Source organism: Durio zibethinus, chromosome 11, assembly GCF_047325235.1.
Source record: "Durio zibethinus cultivar Kanyao isolate XHJ-2024 chromosome 11, ASM4732523v1, whole genome shotgun sequence".
Taxonomy (NCBI): Eukaryota; Viridiplantae; Streptophyta; class Magnoliopsida; order Malvales; family Malvaceae; genus Durio; species Durio zibethinus.
The window spans coordinates 4,483,884-4,504,833 of NC_143172.1; the positions used below are offsets into that span (position 1 = coordinate 4,483,884).

The 20,950-nt window shown below is 32.4% G+C and overlaps 2 protein-coding genes and 1 pseudogene across 5 annotated transcripts; 2 read left to right on the plus strand and 1 right to left on the minus strand.

The window, feature by feature from the left end:
• Nucleotides 1-192: 192 nt before the first annotated feature.
• Nucleotides 193-2,104, minus strand: LOC149515999 (transcription factor MYB3-like). Its single transcript, XM_089767793.1, has 3 exons — nt 1,840-2,104; nt 1,608-1,737; nt 193-1,005 (listed from the first exon to the last, which is right to left on the minus strand). The coding sequence occupies exons 1-3, from the start codon at nt 1,970-1,972 to the stop codon at nt 330-332; spliced, it is 939 nt and encodes a 312-aa protein (XP_089623919.1). The 5' UTR covers nt 1,973-2,104; the 3' UTR covers nt 193-329.
• Nucleotides 2,105-13,055: 10,951 nt separating this feature from the next.
• LOC111289861 (protein ROH1A pseudogene) lies at nt 13,056-14,840 on the plus strand (annotated as a pseudogene). The gene has a single exon (XR_016346228.1). The product of XR_016346228.1 is annotated as a protein ROH1A pseudogene (transcript).
• Nucleotides 14,841-15,543: 703 nt separating this feature from the next.
• LOC111289860 (monodehydroascorbate reductase, chloroplastic/mitochondrial-like) lies at nt 15,544-20,950 on the plus strand. Of its 3 annotated transcripts, XM_022881214.2 has the most exons (16): nt 15,544-16,218; nt 16,333-16,432; nt 16,524-16,601; nt 16,910-16,981; nt 17,275-17,393; nt 17,512-17,596; nt 17,704-17,793; nt 18,096-18,197; nt 18,419-18,508; nt 18,609-18,689; nt 19,042-19,113; nt 19,181-19,275; nt 19,403-19,491; nt 19,585-19,647; nt 19,739-19,779; nt 20,427-20,950. In XM_022881214.2, exons 1-16 carry the CDS (start codon nt 16,058-16,060, stop codon nt 20,556-20,558), a joined length of 1,470 nt encoding a protein of 489 aa, XP_022736949.2. In that variant the 5' UTR covers nt 15,544-16,057; the 3' UTR covers nt 20,559-20,950. The 3 variants fall into 3 exon arrangements, 2 of the variants coding, with proteins under 2 accessions (XP_022736949.2, XP_089623920.1); XR_016346227.1 differs by lacking the exons at nt 19,739-19,779; nt 20,427-20,950 and having other exon boundaries at nt 15,667-16,218; nt 19,181-19,324; nt 19,585-19,616; XM_089767794.1 differs by lacking the exons at nt 19,403-19,491; nt 19,739-19,779; nt 20,427-20,950 and having other exon boundaries at nt 15,667-16,218; nt 19,181-19,402; nt 19,557-19,613.

The following is a 20,950-nucleotide window of genomic DNA, read 5'->3' on the forward strand; positions in this document are numbered from 1 at the left end:
CATATTTATAAGAGCTAACTCATTAGCATCAAACATTTTTTTTCTGGCTGTTACATTGCTTTTATTCTTCCCTTTTCGGTTTCCAAACACCAAGAAGAAAAAAAAACTCATCATGCATATTTATGTTGCATTCCCCCACATTTTCACAAGCTTATGACCAATAAAGATGCAAAAAGGAGAAAGGAAAAGAAAAACAAACTGTTTTTTTCAAAAGCCTGGAACATTTTGAAAGCTACTCAGCGGAGATCAAAGACCCAGAAAGCAAAGGTGGGGGAGGTGGGGGGCAGTTCTTTTTTGTTTCACGACCAGTATATAATAATTTATAGAGATCAAGAAGGGAACGAAGATAGTGTAGTTCCCATATTTGATGAAGTTGGTGGCATTGCTTCCCCACTAAGTTGTCCTTCAATGTTATCCCAGAACAGAAAGTTTGAACACTGCTGGGATTCAACCCATGCATTCAACTCCTGCTGCTGCCTCTGCAAGCACTCAAGTGTCATTTCTCCTTCCTCATCTATGCCAGTACAAGATTGCACTTCAATAGGCGCAATGTTGATTTCCATGTTCTCTACCAATGGTGGCAAATAATTATTTGTATCCATACCGGTTGTGAACGAAGTTGAAGGAGGAAATGCTTGAACTTGATGCTGATTGAGATTCCAAGTCTCAGTAGTGTTTATATTAGCTGATTCAATGAAAAGCTCCCCTCTTACATTAGCATCTTGAATCCCATCAATTGGAGTTGTGTCAAACATAAATAACGGGGCGCCTGGAGAAGAAAATAGGGTTTCTTGAGTAGGTACTACTGCCCTTGTGGTCAAGTCTTGATTTACTAACTCTAGTTGATTTGAGGCATAATTTATCTGGGAATGCTGATCGGTACAGGGAGCAGTGTTAGTTGGAGGAGCTGAAGGCTTTCGTATCTTCTTCTTGATCCATGAATTCCAGTAGTTCTTTATCTCATTGTCTGTTCTTCCAGGCAAGTGACTTGCGATGTGAGCCCATCTACAATTCCCTCGGACATATCAGAAATTGAATAATACCGAGAAGAAAAAAGAATGTGGAATATTACTAATATGAAATATCAATTAACTTGGAGTAGAAAAGAGAGAAAGTATTGTACATGGAAGGAAATGAAATTGACTTATTTGCTTCAGGGAAAGAAGGGAAATTAAGAAAAGAAAACGAAGAATTTGAAGATGTTAGACATGTGATTTTCAGCTGAAAATTTGTGTTTCAACATCTGATATTGCCTTTTTAACGCCCTTGAAATGCCGGTGACAGCTGCTTTAGCAACTACTTAAACAGCAGCCATCGAGCTTGCTTTCTATTCTAGCCATTACTTAAACAAAAATCCAGACATTTAAACAGAAGACTTAGCATTGAAGTTTGTTAATTAAATACTTAACTTCAGTTAGAAGTAGATTTTCAACTTTTAACTGTTCAAGTTCTTAACACATTACCTGAAACTCTTTAAGAATTTCAGAGAGACAAATAAACACGACTGCAACCCGACAGCAGCCGGCACCATTAGAAGCAACCCAGAATTGTTACACTATGGAACTTTAAAGTTAACAAAAAAAGGCGTAGATAAAGTCACTTTAAACCTGTTCCCTACAACCCCATGAAGGCTAATAATCAACTTCTCTTCCTCAGGAGTAAACCTCCCTCTTCTAATATCAGGCCTCAAATAATTAATCCATCTCAAGCGACAACTTTTCCCACATCTCTGAAGACCTAAAAAATGGAAAAAGCATGCAGCAAAACGCTTATCAAAAGGAAGAAAAAAAGAGATTTATAAAAGGTGATGATGAAAGACAGAGATGAAGCAGTGATCACCAGCTTTCTCAGGGACTTCACTCCAACACCCATAGCCATGAGTGGTGATGTATCGAATGAGCTTTTCATCTTCCTCAGGGGACCAAAGGCCTCTCTTAACCTTTTGTTGATTGCAGCAAGAATGGTGACCCATTTTTATTTGGATGATAAAATATCCTTTCTGTTTCTTTGAAGTATCAAGCAAGTATGCCTTCCACACCCCCCCTCCCCTAATATCTCTTTGATCTGTTGCTTTTTCTTTGTTGTATTATAGAGAAGAAAAATGATATAAACATACCTATGATCGAACTTTGATCAAAAGCTATAATTTTCTTGGGGTTTGCAAGAAGTGGAGGCTGTGTCTCACCCCTTCCCCCATTTAAAAGTAAGAGAGAAGTACAAAATGATGATTTGCCGACATTGAAACCGGAGGGGGTCCATATTATTCAGAGGGGACCCAAAACATTTTTCATCTAACCCTAAAAGGACATTTCATCGGCTTCTATTCACCCTCTCACAAAGACAGAGAGTTACCATTTTCTACGTAGACTTGTATTACGTAACCCACGTTTCACGTACCCTTCCTTCATTCAATTCTTTCAAAATCTTTTGCCGTTTGTTCCCCTCACTTTTTCTTCTTTCCCTATAACCTTTCTAGGCGAACTCCTCTACGTAAAACTTAAATGAGTTTTTTACGTCATGTTCGAGAAGTTTTTTTATTAAAAACGATTAAGTAAAAATTAAAATTAAAAAATTTTGTTATATAAATTAATTATATAAAATTTTTAAAAAAATTTAAGTAAATTTTGATTATATTTTTAGATAGATATTTTTAGTAAAAATATTAATAAAATTTTTATCGTTGAAAAAGTATCAATTAAATTTAAATTATAAATAATATTTTTAATAATTTTTATATATTATTAATTTTCATATTAAACTCTATCCATTTATCGATTTGTATTTTTTATTAAATATTTTAAAGAAAAAAAATCATAAATTTCACTTAAAAAATTTTATTCAAGTTTTGTCCTAACTCTTCTTACCAATGATCAATTAATTTTATCATCAATTATTTGAAAAACCAATGGATCAATGACACTGCATGTAACAAATGATTGAAAATTACATAGGAGGAATCTTATTTTCTATTTTCTTAAAAGAAAAATTGAAGAAGGGAGGGAGGGTCAATACTGAAGGGAAGGGAGGTTTGTCCATACTATGATAATGGGTTAAACTATTAAATTTAATAATTAAGATCAATTCTTGAATTAATTTTTAATAACTTCAAATATCGAAAGAAAAAAAAATCATTTTTATACATTAACAGTAAAAATTTTTAATTTCACAAACAAAGTTAAGAAATTATCACATATTTTAGGATGATAAATTTAAAAACTCATGATTTACCAAATGATAAAGATACACTAGTACTACCAATTACTAATATTTCTAAGGACTAATTTTCTTGAGTTTAATGCAAATGAAACCAACACATCCATACCCAAGAAAGGGGTAATAGCAAACCATTAAACCAACACTTTTGTGAATCTCTTGGTTATGACCAAAGTTCGAATTTGAAAGTTTTAGAACCGATTTCAGTTAAACTAATCAATCATTATTTAATTTACTAGTACGTCCCAAATGGGATTTTTGCAAATTTAAGAAATACAAGGCAAACTCCTCAAGAAAAGAGCATTAATGTAAAGGAAAATGAAGTTCATAAATTTAATTGCAGCTAACTATACGATATATTAATCAGGCGTACATTTATAAGCTGATGAAAGCTTTACAGAAAAGTCCAAATTGGGACTGTTTATGAAGAATAATGCAGAGAGATGGGGAAATACAAAGTTTATAACAGAAGGGAATGATTGTAATACAAGACTCTCATTCAGTTAGGAGACACAATTGGAGACCTTATGAAAATGAAATCACTTAATTTTGATTTTTCTTCATGCTTACTTATTGGATTATTCATATCAACTATTCAAGACACGACCTCATTTCTGATTCTTTATTGTCATGATTATTTTTATTGTTATAATTTTTTTTATTGTTTCACTAATCTTGATGACGGTTGCATCACGTAACTCATGAATTCCATGTCACATAGTTTCAAACCCAATTTTATAGTTTTTTTTTTAGGTCATGACATTTAATTTTTAGGGGATTAATTAATATTATATTATATTTTAATTTCTTTTTCATATGTAAACTACTATATATATTATCAATATAAATATATACAAGAAATATACCAAAAGTAACTTAAAAAATTATAAATTTGATCAATTTATAAACAAATGTATAAAGAAATATAATACATCAAATAAATCATTTTACTTAAAATTGTGAATGGTTTAAAAAACACAAGTAAAAAAATTGTTAAATAATATAATTTTTTATCAAAATAAGAAAAATAAAATATATCATTAAAAGAATAAAATTAAAACTTTAAGATTAAAAGTTAATAATTTTTTAACCTTTTAAAATGTTATTCAAATCTAATTTTTGTGTTGAAAAAAAAATTGCATTATAACAAGAGAAAAAATTTAAAATAAAATTAAATGTGAAGATTATATAGAAAGAAGTTGCGGTTGATTAAAAAAAAATATTTGATATTTCATTGTAAATTTGAAATCTTATGAAGAAATTATAATGTCAATTTGACTTTTGTTAAATGGACTTAATTAAAATTGTAAGTGATATAGGCTTCCTAATTTTTATAACAAATCTATTGATTTTAAGGATTTGTAAATAATAATTAATTGTTATAAGAAATAAACAAATAATAATATGATTTTAATCCCTCTTAAACTATAATATATAAGATAGCTATGCACCCATGACCACAAACACAGAAGCAAAGCTAAGGTAACAAAATTTTTTGTGACTCTCAATAGAATAATGATTTTAGCCGCCCAAAAAATAATTTTACAATACCTTTTTATTGGTCTTTTGCAAACATGCCAGTCGAATTTCAAAATATTATTAATTGGTTTAATTGAGTCAATTTTACATAATATATTCACATTGAGAATATAACTTATAGATTATTTGATTCTTTTAACAAACTTGTTTGTTCTTAAAATTTTGAAAGGGCCAAATACCCCTTTTGGCTTATAGAACCATTTACTTCTATCTCTTGATATTGGGGATTTTAAAAATTTAAGAGGGCTAAGGCTCTCTCTAGTGTAGAGATCCATGTTAAACTGATGAGATACTATTCGTTTTGACTCAAAAATTTTATGATTTTATTTCGTAAAAGATATTTTATAAATTTAGATTTAAATATATATATATACTATACCGTATCAACATATTTTTCCAACATGGGGTAGGGGGCGTCACAATTTTTTCACCTTTAAAACTTAACATCCTTGTCAAACTGAATCTAACTACAAGATCAATATTACATCAAATATTGAGATTTTAGATATAGCTCTCCACCATGTAACACTTAATAACTCTTATGATGTAACACTTAGTTCCTATCGACTGGTAACAACTTTGATATTATTTGTTGAGACCTATATTCAATTTATAAAGTATTATCTATTTTGAGTCAAATGTTTCGTAATTTTATTTCATAATTTTGTCTCATAAAAAGTACCTCACAGATTTTGATTTAAATCTCTATATATATATCATACCATATTTACGTATTTTTCCAATGTAAAATTAAGGGCATCACATCTAATTTACATAAGCATCCGTCCTTGTCTTCAATGTTGCTCCATTAAAAAATGCAAAAAGATTACGGGTGTTCATGTCCTATTTAATTATGTAAATATTACTCAGATTAGTCTATGCTCATAATTTGTTTGACTATTTTTTTTCTTTTTTGCTTTATTAACAAGAAAAATAGTGTTCATTGTAAAGGAAGATATGCCAATACGTAGCATGGTTAATGTCACACAATCCAATTGGTTGTTTGATTTACAACAACTCTCCTTGATGAGACCCATCGAAATGAATTCAAATTAATCATATTTTGTGGGTTAACATAACTTAAAAATTAATCATAAATTTTCTCAATAGCCATTAGACTCTTTTCAAACTTGTTAATAAAAAATGAATTGTTTTCTTTTGTTGATTAATTTTATGAATTGTTTTTTTTTTTTTAACCGCTGCCTCAGTTAGGATGTGGAGCTTGTTCAGGTCCTTTCTTATTCAACATCAGCTGGATTGCGTCTACTTTCCCTTTTTTTCTCTACCCTGAAAACTCAATCATGGATATCATGTAATAGTTCACTAACTTTCATCACTAAGATGTGTAAGTTTTGTCCTCTTGGAGAGACAGGACATTTGCTATATTTTTCTATTGTATGTTCCAGTTTGTGCTCCATGAACACAAATTTTCAACATAGATTTCTTGTATTCAAATATCAAAAAATGTTTTTCCTACAACCCATATATCAGTTCTTTAAACAAGCTTGCTATAAGATTCTAAATTTATTTAATTTTAACAATACCTCATAAAAATTGCTTTCCCTAAGCTTTGTATATTCCGAAGTCAACATTTTTTTTTAACAAAGGAAGTTGCAGGTTGAGATAGGAGAAGAGGATGTATATGCCAGGATTTAAACGCTAAATCTGTTAGATGTTGTCCTTTAAGGGTAACTAAAACCAACTGAACTAAGATCCAAATTCAAAATCAACATCTTTGAAGTATTAGATTTTGGAGAGAATATCTCTCCCCATTTACCTAACATCATTGTGGTATAGATTCTGATACATATGTTAAAATGTCCTTGTTCTTCGTTTCTTTGATCATCCAAAAACAACATTAAATAGAAAAAATAGCTAGGAAACTAGGGTGCAATAGGATTAATTGTCTAAATGTGTATTATACTCAATCATGGGCAGAGTGTAATGTACACTAGCAATGATTAAAAAAGGGCTTTTCGTCTTGTGATACATCAAGATTAGTTAGAACATTAAAATAAAAACTTGGGTATTTCTTAATCTGTATGGTTTGTTAAGGTGTGACAAACGTTTTCCATGTATGCGTAGATGGATGAATATGAATATTATTGTCAATAATATGGAGGGAGAGGATGAGAGTGAAGGGATTTCTGTTGATTGATGCGAATCATCTCACCACATTTGATGTGAAAAATGAAAGGAAGTGACTTTTGCTTGGATGCATCGCAAGCCAAACTTTGAAAGTAATATACAAATCATTTTTAAAAAAGACCTTTAGGGGGGAGGAATTGAAAAGTGGGAATGATTATACTTAGCTTTAAGGAGGAGCAATGGAGTGGCAAAATGGGCCTACCATTGGGAATTTAAGAACTGATTATCAATGAAAAATATGGGGACTTTGCCTCTTGGTTGGTTAAGTTATTAAGTCATGGATGTAATGTCTATACCATAAGCTATTTTGCTTAAATGTGGTCCTCATGGGGTTTTAAGGCCCCCTTTGCCTTCAGTCTTCACCATTAAAATATAATTAAATCATCCATCTTCTTCAGTTTTTTTGTCACATACAAGACTCTATAGTAGTAGGACTAATATTTTTCACTCTTCCAAATCCCTGCCCCCACCTTGAATCTTCTCATGAATCTTTTTCCTTCTTTGGTATATATCCATTTCTTACCCGTCCTGGTCAATCATTCCATGCTTCGCCATTTTCTTGAATTACTATTTCAACTTTAGAAAATCTCTCTCTTCAAATTTTAAAAATCTCCCCCACTTCAGTTGATGTAAGAACATCTATATTTTTCTATGTATAGTTCACGTAAACTTAAGTTGTTCTATGAGAGAATCAAGATTTTAAAATTTATATATATATATATATATGAAGGAGAAGCTGTGATGTTAAATTGATGCCTACCCATGTTCAATTCCTAGTTTGTTTAAAGCAGCTTGAGCTATATCAATAGCTAGATTTTTAGCATGTCTTTTGAAAATCATAAAATTATAATTAAACAATGACACCAAGGGATTGCGATAGTCACGGCATAAGTTGGGAAAGCAGCACATGTAAAAGTGGGCTTAAAGTGTCGATGGCATGCATTCAACCTTCAACCCCTTCCCTGTGATATCTCTTAAAGCAGCCTAGCTGTAGCAATAGTCAGGGTTCAGGAGACATGACAAAAACTAAAGTGGAAATTAGAATCTTGTCAAAAATTTTTACTTGAAACAAAGGCCTATTGCGGTCACACAGGAAAATCAACTTCACAGACTTTAGCTTTTGGGTCTAAATCTTGTCTTCTGAATTTGCAATGATGACCCAGACTTCTTGTTCTGAGATTGGGATGCTAGCTTTTTCTACTGACCTCCGTCTCAAACTGCTTTAGCATGTCATGAATGTATTGTGCTTGTATAAAACTATAAATAAATAAATATATATATATATATATATATATATATATAGGGGTTGTAGATAACATTATGTTTGTATCAAGGATAAGGTAAGGAAAGAAAAATAAAGGAAAGTAGTGGAAACAAAAAAAAAATTTTTGTTTAGATAAATTTTTAATTTAAAAAAAAAAAGTGAAAACTTAATAATCTTTTATTTTTTTTGTAATTCGCACTTTTTTAATATTTCAATTTGAAAAAAAAAAAAGCTAAGGAAAGAAAAGTTGAAAAAAATTATTTTTATAAAAAGATTATTATATTCATTCTTTTATTAATATTAAAAACCTAGTTAAAAAAACTTAATCACCTCATAATCTTCCTATAATTTTTTCAAAACCATCTCTTTTTTCAAATAAGTTTAACATGTCTCTTTCAATCTAAAAATTTTTTATAATTTTTTGGTGATTTGATTTTGATGAATGATTGAATATGAATAAACATATTTTTTTGGTTTATGAGATGTAATATTTTTATGTAATTATATTTTTTATGTTTAATAGTTTTTATATGAATATATTGTCAAAGTGATAATGTGTTGAAATTTTAGCGATAGCAAAAAAATTCATTAATGCATATTTATAAAATATCTTTCTGTTTTACTTGATTAAAAACTATTGATATAATAACAATTGTGAAATCATACAAAATAGTAAACATCTCATGGTCCATGAATGTTTTAAAATCATAAAAAATAAAAGGTTATAATTGAAAAAATTATTATAATGAATCATTTTCTTTCTTTTTAACTCTTTATTCAAACAATGAATATTAGAATTTTTTTTTATATAATTTTTAATTATCCAAACCAAAGATACATATATCTTTTTCTTTCCTTTAAAAAACTTTATTTCTCGTTCCATTCCTTTCTTTTCCTTTCCTTTATACATATTAATCCAAACATTACCTAAAGGTGCAAATGAGATTTTACCATAATTTGGTCAAGAAACATCACAAAAAGTGATTAAAAAAGAAACCCGCACGCCTTATATGGGCGTCCATTGCTTCCGTCTACAAGGGCTGCAATGTAACTGATTTGGGTTTGGTCTATGTGTAATGAAATACGCACTGCTTGTTAAATCCCAACTTATTTGGGCTCTTAGCCCAGCCTAAACAGTTGGCAGTAGAATTCATGAACACGTGTGTGATACAAAACCAGAAAAAGGTTGTATAGTTCTTGTTTATGACTTTAATCCATCGCCTCAGGCTCAAATGGTCAGTCTCCCAATGAAAGAAGGGTCCAAGCCATATCACAAAAATAACTCAGCAAGAAGATAGATAGAATGGTTTAAGTTAAAGCCTACTAAGATCTAATTAACTATCTTCATAAACATGTTTATTATGGTTGAAGTGCGTTCCTCTAGAATTTAGATATTTAACCATGCCCACCATGCCCGGATGTGATATTTGCAGGCTCTAAGTGCCAACCATATTGTTGGAATCTAATTTTGTCTGAGACTCGAGAACATCTTCATTGCCTCATTGGTCTTGTGAACCAAACTCAACTCTTATACCAAAGTGAGTGGTGGTCAATGGTCACGTGAGGCCCAATCTCTCTGCTTGAATTGACCAAATGGCACTTTGACTCTCACCAGTTCATGGAATTTGGACTGTTGTCACCGTGTAGTATTCAAATCCAACGGAGGGATTTAGAATTTTTTTTTATATCTATTTATAATATTTCGATAAATTTATTAATTTTATTGATAAAAATAATGTGTAAGAGAAATTTTCTAAAATGTTCACAAATAATTTTCTTCTTATTTTATTTTATTTTTTAATTCTTAAAAATATTCATGAACGCCCTAGCTATATACATGAATCTCCAAACCTTCCAATACTTCAAATTTACTAATGACTATACAAAACAATATATATATATATAGTAGGTTCTTTATTTTTTGGGTGATCTCATAACAAAAAAAAAAAGGAATACATTTGATATATAAAATTATGATATGATAAGATAAGATGATATTATAAATAAGATTAAATTAAATAACATCATTTTATCTTATATTTAATATGTGTAAAAATTAAAATAAAATAATTTATTTATTGATTAATATTATTTTTTTAAAATTTATATAATTTAAATTATTAATATAATTTTTAAAAATATAATAAGACATATAAAATTAATTTTATGAATTAAAAATAATTTTTTTAATTTTAAAATAATTAAATTATTTTATATAAAAATGAAAATTAATTTTTTTTATAATTTTATTTTTTATATAAATATAATATAATATAAAATTATTATTATTCTATCTTATTTATCATTTTATTCACCAAATATGATAAAAAGTGATTCAAAATGTCGGTGAATTTCAGAAATATTAATAAGAACAATTAAGAATTTAGATGCTCTAAGCAGAAAACGCGTTTGTTTCTGCTATAACGACTGTTTGGCACGTGATTAATCATGAAATTAACTACCATCGCCGTCTCTTTTAACTTTTTATGCAATACTAGATGACGTCCTTTGCCACGATTTTTGGAATTGTTTATTTATTTGCATGTGATGTTTAAGTAAATAATTATTTATTGCCTCTCAAAGGAGCATGAATTTTGTCTGAACAAAGTATATTCTCCGAGCAAGTATTGATTCAAAAGAGAATAAAATGTAAAGTATTAGCAAAAAAAATGAACACGTTGAACGCTTTAGCAAAATAATTAAATTAATAACGTCTAGTCAAATGTGTGGAATGTAAATAGTAAAAATTTTTATTTTGTTTTGATTTCAAGATTAATTTAATTAATTCAAATAATTATTTTAAAAAAATAATATTCAATAACTTTATATTTAAATTTTAATATTTATAATATTTTTTATTTATAAATTATGATATTCTTATACACAGAAATTTTTATTTTGTTTTGACCATAAATTATGTGTAAATCATTAATTTTTTATGAAAATATAAATATAAACAAATTAAAATTATAATCAAAGATTATATTTAAAAAATTAATGCAAAATTAATTAAAAAATATATAATTAAATAAATTCAATATAAAATTAATCAAATCTATACATAGTATAACTAGAAATTAAGACCTCAAAAATTTAAATTTTCTTTTTTGTCACTAAGTTAAATTACTTGTGAAAGGAGCTACTAACATTGGTAATTACCTTTTATTTAGTGGAAGAGATCTAAGAAAGATTATGATAATGAGTGGTAATTACTAATAATTAGTTATTAGTATCCTCTTATTATATAGTTTAAAATAATTTTTTTTTGTCAAGGAAAAATAAATGGTTTTTACCTTCATTATTTTTTGGGCCACCAAAAGAATGAGTTAAATAAAAGATTAAAGGCCCACAAAACTTTTCAAAATCATCAACAACACAGTAAATGGTGCCCCATATACAATAATTGGCCTAAATCATGATACTTCAAATTTAGAGAAAATCCACACCGTCTGAATTGCCAGCTCAGCCCGCCTTCTTCTGGGCCTCATCCCATCACAACCTCCAAAATAAATCAATCATGATATAGTAACGAGCAATTAGGTATGGAAAGCTGAGGTGGACGGCCCGCGAAGAGTTTTTCATGGGACAGATGAAAAATGTCAAAGGATCAAGCGGCTAAATGAAGTGTGATCGTGCGGACGCGTAGTAGGTAATCAAAGAGGAAAAGGATGGGCCCCCTCATGAAATGACCTGGTCAATGGAATCTGTTTCTTTTTACTTTTTTTATTTAATTTTAATTTCAATTTTTTTCCGTTTTTGGGCATTCGAGTTTCGACATTAGAGACCAGGCCTCGGGGTCCTGGACTTCGTCATCTGCCACACAACAACGCGTTCTCCGCCGCTATCAACTAGCTCCATTTGTCACTGAATCAGCAACTCCCATCAAATTCTGGCCCTTCTTTCCACCCAAAACTACAAAATTGCCACCATTATTCCCTCCTGTTTGTTTAATTTTTATTTTTTGGTTTAATTGATTTTAATTTCTGTATATTTATTAAGTATCTAGCTTAACTTTTACTACATACGCACTAAAAAAATATATAAACTATTACATTTAATCCTTGAATTATACCAAATATTCCAAAGGTCTCCATATACAGGGTTTGTATTTATTTACATTGGAATTCTTGTCTGTAGTTCATACAAATCTCAATAATGTAATTCTAAGGGGTTTGCCTTTAAAAATTGCAATTGTCCGTCTAATTGTAATCTTAATATATTAAGAATAAAATTCCAAGCACTGAATTTATTTTATAAAAAAATATTTGGTTTATTTCTTAAAATTTTTTAGATTAATGTTATAACATATTCTTCTTTTTGTTCATAAAACATGTTTTTGTCTGAACTGTATTTCAATATTTGCATTTAAATAGAGTAAATGATTTATTAAAATTAAATTTTCAATATTGATGAACCTTTGGGAATCAAATTGGAGTGTTAGATTTAAGTTGATAAAGAAAAAGAAAAAGAAAAATTCAAAATAAAAATATTATGGCTACTTTATGTCATTGATTTCCTTTTTCCAAAAATATCAATTATCTTTGTCCACGAAAAAAAGATATAAATTATTTTTGGTAAAACAGTACTTACTTATCTGTTGTAATAAGGGATTAGCAAAAAAAATGTACTGTAATAAGGAAAAAGTGAAGCCTAATTTCCTAAAAACAAGACAATTAAAGAACATTAAAGACAAATGATCATGTAATATTTTGTTAACCAAATAAATATATTGATAGAAATTCAAAAGTAAATTAAGAATTAAAAAAAAAAAAAAACCTATTTATATGTGTTATAGAATATAGAACGCAAAAAAAAAATCCAAGAAATGGGGGGCACAATCGGGAACAAAAATAAAGAATACTGCGGAGTGCCGAGTCAGCGTCCCAAAGAAGAAGAACCGGTCTCGGCCCCGACCAATCCATTCCCATGAATTTCGCTCCCGTATTTAACTCCCAAACCTTTCATCCTTTTTTATCCTAAAATATCTCTCTTGTCCTTCTTTCACTTTCCTCTCATTTTTTCCTCTCTTTCATTGTTTTGCTTTCTCTACACGGATTCCCCTGAATTATTCCAACAGAAATGCCGGGAACCGAGTACCAAGGCTCTTTCTTGGGGCGAATCAGCATCAGGCGGAACCAAGTCATCGCCATGGATGGTAACCACGAGCAAGAGCTTGAAGACTTAGAGCTCTTCCAAAAGCACGTTTCTGATCGCTTCACCGAACTCTTATCTCCTCCAGATGACGTCCCTGTTGATGCCCTTCTCTCAATTTCCTGGCTACGCAAACTCCTCGATGTGTTTCTGTGCTGTGAAGCCGAATTCAAGGCTATTCTCATTATGGGTCATGACCCTTCTCAGATCTCCAAACCTCCTCTCGATCGCTTGATTCCTGAACTTCTAGACCGGGCCGTGAAGGCTTTAGACGTTTGTAATGCGGTTACCAACGGGTTGGAGTTAGTTAAACATTGCCAAAAACTGGCGGAGATTGCCGTTTCGTCTTTGGACCAAAACCCCATCGGGGACGGACAGGCGAGGAGGGCTAAAAAGGCCTTGAATTCTCTGATGTCAGCAGTGAACCTTGATGATAAAGATGGCACTAATACTAAATCGACGGAGAGGAGCTGGTCGTTCGGTCGCCGAGTTGGTAATAAAGAACGGGCCCCGGGATATTTCAGGTCACTTTCTTGGCAGGTGGCCAAGAATTGGTCAGCCGCGAAACAGATTCAGGCCATGGCTACCAATCTCGTTGCGCCACGTGGGGCAGAGGCTTCCGGTTTGGCCTCCCCTGTTTATATAATGAGCGTGATTATGGTTTTTGTTATGTGGGCATTGGTGGCTGCGATACCTTGTCAAGAGAGGAGTGGGTTGGCTACTCATTTTCCGGTTCCGAAGCAACTGAGCTGGGCCCATAGCATGATTGGGTTACAAGAGAAAATTGGTGATGAGTGGAAGAAGAAGGAGAAGAAAGGGATGGCTGGTTTATTAGAGGAGATGCAGAAAATGGAGAAACTCGGTCAGAGTTTGATTGAGTTTACAGATTCTTTTCAGTTTCCTGGAGAGACAGAGAAAGTGGAGGAAGCGGCTGCACAGGTGGCGGAATTAGCGGAGACTTGTCGGAGAATGGAAGAAGGATTGATACCTTTGCAGATGCAGATTAGGGAAGTTTTTCATAGGATTGTAAGAACTAGAAGTGAGTTTCTTGATGTGTTGGACCAAGCTGGGAGATCATCTGCGCCACTCGTGTAACTATGTTGGACATTTTTATCAATTGCTCTTGGCCGGGACAGGGCCTTGAATTTTACAAAATTTTGAGGTAATGGTTTGATCTTCCTAGGTTCTATTTTCTTCATGGGTGTCCTGTCTAATTTGGCCTATGAAGTTAGGGACAGATGAACCAGCAAGATTGGGGTTTTTCCTTTTTAAAATTAACTTAGGCTTCAGCCACTAAGGTTGTAATGAAGCAAGCATTTCCTGTATTAAACGTACACTTTTTTTTAAGCTTTGGCCCTGTGTTTAATATATGTTAACTGTTAGTATTTGATTTGAGTATACAGAAGCTTTTCTTGTCAGGAAAATGTAAATACTCAAACTACTACTATAACATTTTGTATTTGAAGAAGGAAGTGAGAGTTTCTCACTTTGCAGAAAGTAAATGTATGTTGGATTAACATTTTCATATGCTCTTCTTGCCCGAGTTTTTTAGCTTTGTCGGCCAATTTGGCAATGTGAACATGCTTACTTTCTCGAAGTTTTTGATTCCTTCTTTGATTGTCCTTCAGATAGCTAAGTTGTAAGGGGGATTTGAATTGGGAACTGATAAAGTTTGTGCCTGCCAATCAATTAAACAATGTCTCAGTTTTCTTATTGGAAACCACCCTTGTGTTACTCTGGTTGGCTGCGTTATCACGTTAAGCATACCTCTAAAGTTGTCGACTTTCGAACCTGGAAAGACAATAGGGAAAACCAATCACTTGATTGGATCTTATTATAGATAAATATAAAAATCTGTTATTCATACGCTGAGTTCCCGCTGGACATTGGGAACCATTTAAATAGGAAAAAAAAAAAAAAACAGAACTTCAGACAAGGTTGCCTAATGAGGATAGCAACAGCTGTTTGTTTGACAATTGTTCAATTCTAACTTGCAAGGTACGGTGGAATCTTCGGAATCTGTGTTTGCTTTTTAACACCTAAAAAGAGTCAGTAAGGTTTGTTCATTTAACTTAAAGAGTCAGAAAGATTTGTTTATTTAACTTACTCTGGTGGGAATCATTGGATGGTTTGGACCACAACATTGGGACACATGGAAAACGCATAGGGTTTTGAATCTCAAATTAGCGGAGGCTATAAATAGAAGATTAAAACTTGCGCGGTTGCTTGTCATTTTACTGTTCAGATTCCCGTGTTTCTCGTGCTTATCGAACAACATTGTTAGGAGTATGCCATCAAAGTCTATTAGCTTCAATATTCACTGAAATAATGTCAAAAAGTCGAACTCGTTTAGAGGAATAAAATTTTCTTTTTCTGAAAGATGAAAGTATTGCCAACTAAACTAGACAAACTGATCACTCTTCTCTGAACATTGGGCACGCACATTTTCCCTTTCGTAAAAGATCTCCGGCGCTGTACCATTCCATCTCTAAACCAATCCAAATCGTCATAGTCATGCCACTTGGCCCTCTTCTAGAGCCAAATCTAAACCCAACAGCCTCTTCAATAAATTAATACTACTAAATTATTTACCTTTTCACTCACCGCAAAGCACCTTCAAATAGCATGTTCCCAGGTCCGTTCTCCGCAAACAACTGCTGCTGTTGCTTCTGCAATTACTCATCCCTTTTTGTTAAATTTCAGTTCTTATAAATATTTCTGCTTTTTACTGTTCGAAAAGCAATGTCGAGCTTATCCAACTCGCTTCAACTTAAGCATGGGCTTGCTCTCTGTTGCCCTCACTCATCTTCTTTGATCCGTCCTCACCCTTCCTCTTCCATCGGATTCAGAAGCTTCCATAGAAACTTCGTCGTTGCCTCCTCTTTTTCTAACGACAACCGAGAGTCAGTTTTTCTCAATCAAAATTTTCTTCTTTTCTACTTTCCAATTTGATTTATAATTTCATGTTTATATAACTTTATTGAAACTGGGTTATTCATTTTTTCCCTATCTGCTAGATTTGTGATCGTCGGAGGGGGCAATGCTGCCGGATATGCAGCGAGGACTTTCGTCGAAAACGGAATGGCTGATGGCAGGCTATGTATTGTATCCAAAGAGGTGAATTCTATACCCGGTTTTGCTTTTTTAACGATTCTATTACTATTTATTGATTTTGGATTTTGGGTTTGATGCTGTGAATGTTTTGCAGGCATATGCACCTTACGAGAGACCGGCTTTGACAAAAGGCTACTTGTTTCCACTTGACAAGAAACCAGTTCGATTACCTGTAAGAATCTGCAGCTTTATATAGCTACATTTCTTTTTTGTCAATCTATACTTGAATTATTCTATTCAGTTTTTGTTAGGAATTGTGACTGTATTGGGTCATTAGTAAGCATATTTCATGTTTCAAAATTCTTTGTATTTTTCTATATTTATGTGATTTTTATTTGGAAATATGTTGCTAGTTCATGTTCCCAATGATTAGAACTTCAAGCATTTTCTGGTGTAGTTTTCTGTGGGTTTCTATGTTTTCATGCCTATAATATAATATGTTATGTACTGTTTTAATAGTTTCAATTTGAATCATCATAGAGTTTTCATACTTGTGTTGGATCTGGTGGTGAAAGGCAAACTCCTGAATGGTATAAAGAGAAAGGGATTGAGGTATTTCTTCTAACTGCTTTAGGTATTTATCTTTTGTAACCTTTAATTTTATCAGCTTTTTGTTATGTCTTCCTTCTGTTTAAGAGTCTTTGTTTCTGGCCCTTTTCCAGGAAGTTATTTAATTGGAAATAATTACATTACAAGCCAAGAAACAAAATATGTTGCTTGCATAGTGCATGTAAACAAAATTTTAAGAAGATTTATCTTTGTTTAAGTCTCTGATAATGAAGGGCTGCTGATGTTTTATAAATTGCTGTTTCTAACCTTTTCCCCTACTTCTCTTGTATGATTAGATGATTTATGAGGATCCAGTAACAAGTATTGATACGGAAAAGCAAACCCTAACCACAAATTCGGGCAAATTGTTGAAGTATGGATCTCTTATAATTGCTACAGGATGTACAGCCTCAAGGTATCCTCATCAGTTTGTATTAGCCTTCCATTTTGTTGTCCTAGATTATGAACATGAATTGGTGAAGCAGTAAAGAAGAAAAAAGGGGACACTGATTTCTTAACTGTGTTTATTTCAGATTTCCAGAGAAAATAGGAGGAAACATTCCTGGTGTGCACTATATTCGGGATGTTGCAGATGCTGACTCACTAATTTCATCTTTGGTACCTAAAAGTTTCTTCTACTCATAGCCTTTTTTGTTTCTTTTTTTCATGTTGTTACCTTTTAGCTTCCTATATGGTCCAATAAAAATTTTTATTTAATTGCTTAGGAGAAAGCAAAGAAGGTGGTGATTGTTGGTGGTGGTTATATTGGGATGGAGGTTGCTGCTGCAACTGTTGGCTGGAAACTTGATACTACAGTATGAGTTCATTTTATTTGGTAAATGTGGTTGTCTCAGTTATTAATGAAACCAAAAAGAATAGTTCTATTTCTGCTGTAGTTTTCCTTTATATGGTCCAAGTTGAGGTGGCACTTTGATATCTCTAAAACTGAAAAGTTTCTATGTGTTTCAAGACATGCATGTATTTAGACACATATACATGCATGTCTGTGTGTGCCTATGCCGAAGACTACATTATCTTCTAATTTTCATTTAAGGTTAGGTGATTTTAGATAAAGACTTGTTGAGCTGAATTCTATTTCCTTTTGCTCCTAATGTAGGTCATTTTCCCAGAGAATCAGCTTTTGCGAAGATTATTCACTCCTTCCCTCGCTCAAAGATATGAAGAACTATACAAAGAGAATGGCGTCAAATTTTTTAAAGTACTATCTCTCTGTCCTCCCTCTCTCTGTCGTTCTACATACCCTGCAATCTGAGTGTGTGCACTTATGCTTCCACCAATGCATGCATTTGCCTACCTGCCTATCCATCTGGCTGTGAATTCCATTAGTTTCAAATTCATTTTCAGTTAGTAGTAGTGAACATTGAATTTGATTAATGCACCGTGAACTGAATGTTATGAACTTGTCAAACCACTGACCAGGGTGTTTCTATCAAAAACTTAGAAGCTGGTTCTGATGGACGGGTAGCTGCTGTTAAACTTGGAGATGGATCTATTGTAGAAGCTGACACAGTAACCATTTTGCTATAATTAAAATTTCTTGTATTTCCTTGCTAGTGGTGGGAGAACTGTTCAAGTGGCCCTTTCACCCTATATTTTCACCATTCTGCAGACAATTATTGGTATTGGAGCAAAACCTACAGTTAGTCCCTTTGAAGTGGTGGGATTAAATACTACTGTTGGTGGCATACAGGTGAGCATCATCTGTAACTTCTTTATGTGAATTATGTGCTCCGTTAGACAATCTATTTACTTTTAATGCATAGTTATACATGTATGTAGTACCACGTGTGAAGTAATTTCCTATTTTATTTGATATTGATGTTGCTTAATGCTGGTAACCAACTAGTGCATACTAATAGCATGTATTATGCCTTGATGAAGTTTAGCATGTTTTCTACATTTTCTATTCTTTGTTATTAAAAAGACCATTAGATCACCAGCGTTTTATTTTCATGCCTTAATCTTATAAGCATAGTTGACATTCAGATTGTTTCTAGTGGAGTATGTGTATACGATGATTGATGACTCTGCCTTTGAACCAGGTCGATGGTCTGTTCCGGACAAGCATACCTGGAATTTTTGCAGTTGGAGATGTTGCAGCATTTCCCCTTAAGGTATGATATTCTTGAATCAACAACCATTTCTCCTTTCAAGATCTAAGTACATGTTTTATCATGACAGATGTATGACCGTGTAGCACGAGTTGAACATGTTGATCATGCTCATCGATCTGCACAGCATTGTGTTAAGGCGTTACTTAGTGCACAGACTCACATGTCTGTGACAGTCTATCCCATGTCTTCCATCATTCCTAATTTCTATGATGTTAGATACACTGTCAGTGCTTCTCTTTCATTCTGAAACATTGATGACTTGCATCATTACCTGTCTAATGTTTTCCAGGTATGATTATCTGCCCTATTTTTACTCGAGGGTTTTTGAGTATGAAGGGAGCCCCAGGAAAGTTCGGTGGCAGTTTTATGGGGACAATGGTGAGAATAAATATTACATGCTTTTTTAACATTGCATATATAAATATATGTTATCTCAATTTCAGCATTTAGAATTATAATCTTTTTGGCCAGTTGGAGAGACATTTGAGATTGGGAACTTTGATCCAAAAATTGCTACTTTCTGGATAGATTCTGGTAATGGAACTTCTAAAGAGTCTCTCTCTCTTCATTTTCTATTACACTTTTCACAAAAGTAAGATTAAACTTTTTCTTCATGACTTTACAGGTAAACTGAAAGGAGTTCTTCTTGAAAGTGGAAGTGCTGAGGTAGTTTATTTTACTAGAATTTTGTGCCAATTAGCATTGTTGGCTGAATAGGTGAAATTGTCTGACCAAGTATGTAAATGGGGCATCTCTGAGAGAAATCTGATAATGATGGAATGGTGAAAGTGTTAGGATATAACTAGACACTTGATATTCATACAAAAAAAAAGAAAAATTCTAATAAAGAATATTTATAAACAGCTATATGTTTTATCTAAGTAATTCTTTTCAACACAAATACGATAATATTTGGAAAAAGGATGCTAAATATAGATATCAGTTTTGAGTTCACCATGCACTGTGTTGCATGTAGGACCAACTTTCAGTAAGAGATCGTTTTCTCAAGGCATTGTGGGTCATCGTTTTCCATAATGTCCCTATTGGCATTTTATACAGCAGAAAAATCAGTTCTTAGTTAGATTGAGAAGCTTCCAATAAGGTTTGAAAATGTGTATTATGTAAGCTTGACCAATTACATGTTGGTTAGTTAAATGGTTGCTAAATTCAAAGTTAAAAATATTGAAATCATGTCTGATATAATCTGAGATCCAATTTTTTCTTTTCGTCCTTTCTCCTGAATCCTTTGTGCTCTGCTATCATAGGCTTTTTTTGCAAGGCTATAAAGCTCACATCATATTGTTATGCTGTAGGAATTTGAACTCCTTCCAGAACTTGCAAGGAACCAGCCTTCCATTGACAAAACCCAGCTTCGGAAAGCATCTTCGGTTGAGGAGGCACTGGAAATTGCTAAAGCCTCCCTACTAAATGAGCAGAAAGCTTAGTTGCACAAAAGAACAGCTCCATGAAAAGTACTGATCTCTGCACAAAAATAGCACCATACAGTAAGCTTTCACTAGTCTTACTACAGCTGGGGAATTATTCCTCATAATATCTTGGAACCTTTCTCATTCTTTCGTGAAATAATTGTTTGAAACTAAGCACGAAAGGAAAGGTATCCGTTTACTTTGAATGCAGACAGAGTGAGAGAAATGCAGCACCTAGAAATTTTGGTAGATGAAACTGCTGCTAAGCGTTTGAGCATCCAATAGTTAAATCAGTTCCTTGTGTAATAATGCACTGTCTTTGTTTTGGGAATATGATCTTGTTCTGTTGGTGGCTGCTGCTGGAATATCTATACGTTTGAATATATCTTTAGTCCTGTGCTGTTATTGTT

Coding starts and splice junctions, on each gene's coding strand:
- LOC111289860 (XM_022881214.2), top strand. CDS start 16,058: ATGTCGAGCTTATCCAACTCGCTTCAACTTAAGCATGGGCTTGCTCTC. Junction 16,219..16,332: donor TTTTCTAACGACAACCGAGA/GTCAGTTTTTCT, acceptor CCTATCTGCTAG/ATTTGTGATCGTCGGAGGGG. Junction 16,433..16,523: donor TATGTATTGTATCCAAAGAG/GTGAATTCTATA, acceptor AATGTTTTGCAG/GCATATGCACCTTACGAGAG.
- LOC149515999 (XM_089767793.1), bottom strand. CDS start 1,972: ATGGGTCACCATTCTTGCTGCAATCAACAAAAGGTTAAGAGAGGCCTT. Junction 1,738..1,839: donor TGAAGTCCCTGAGAAAGCTG/GTGATCACTGCT, acceptor TCCATTTTTTAG/GTCTTCAGAGATGTGGGAAA. Junction 1,006..1,607: donor CATGGGGTTGTAGGGAACAG/GTTTAAAGTGAC, acceptor AGGGAATTGTAG/ATGGGCTCACATCGCAAGTC.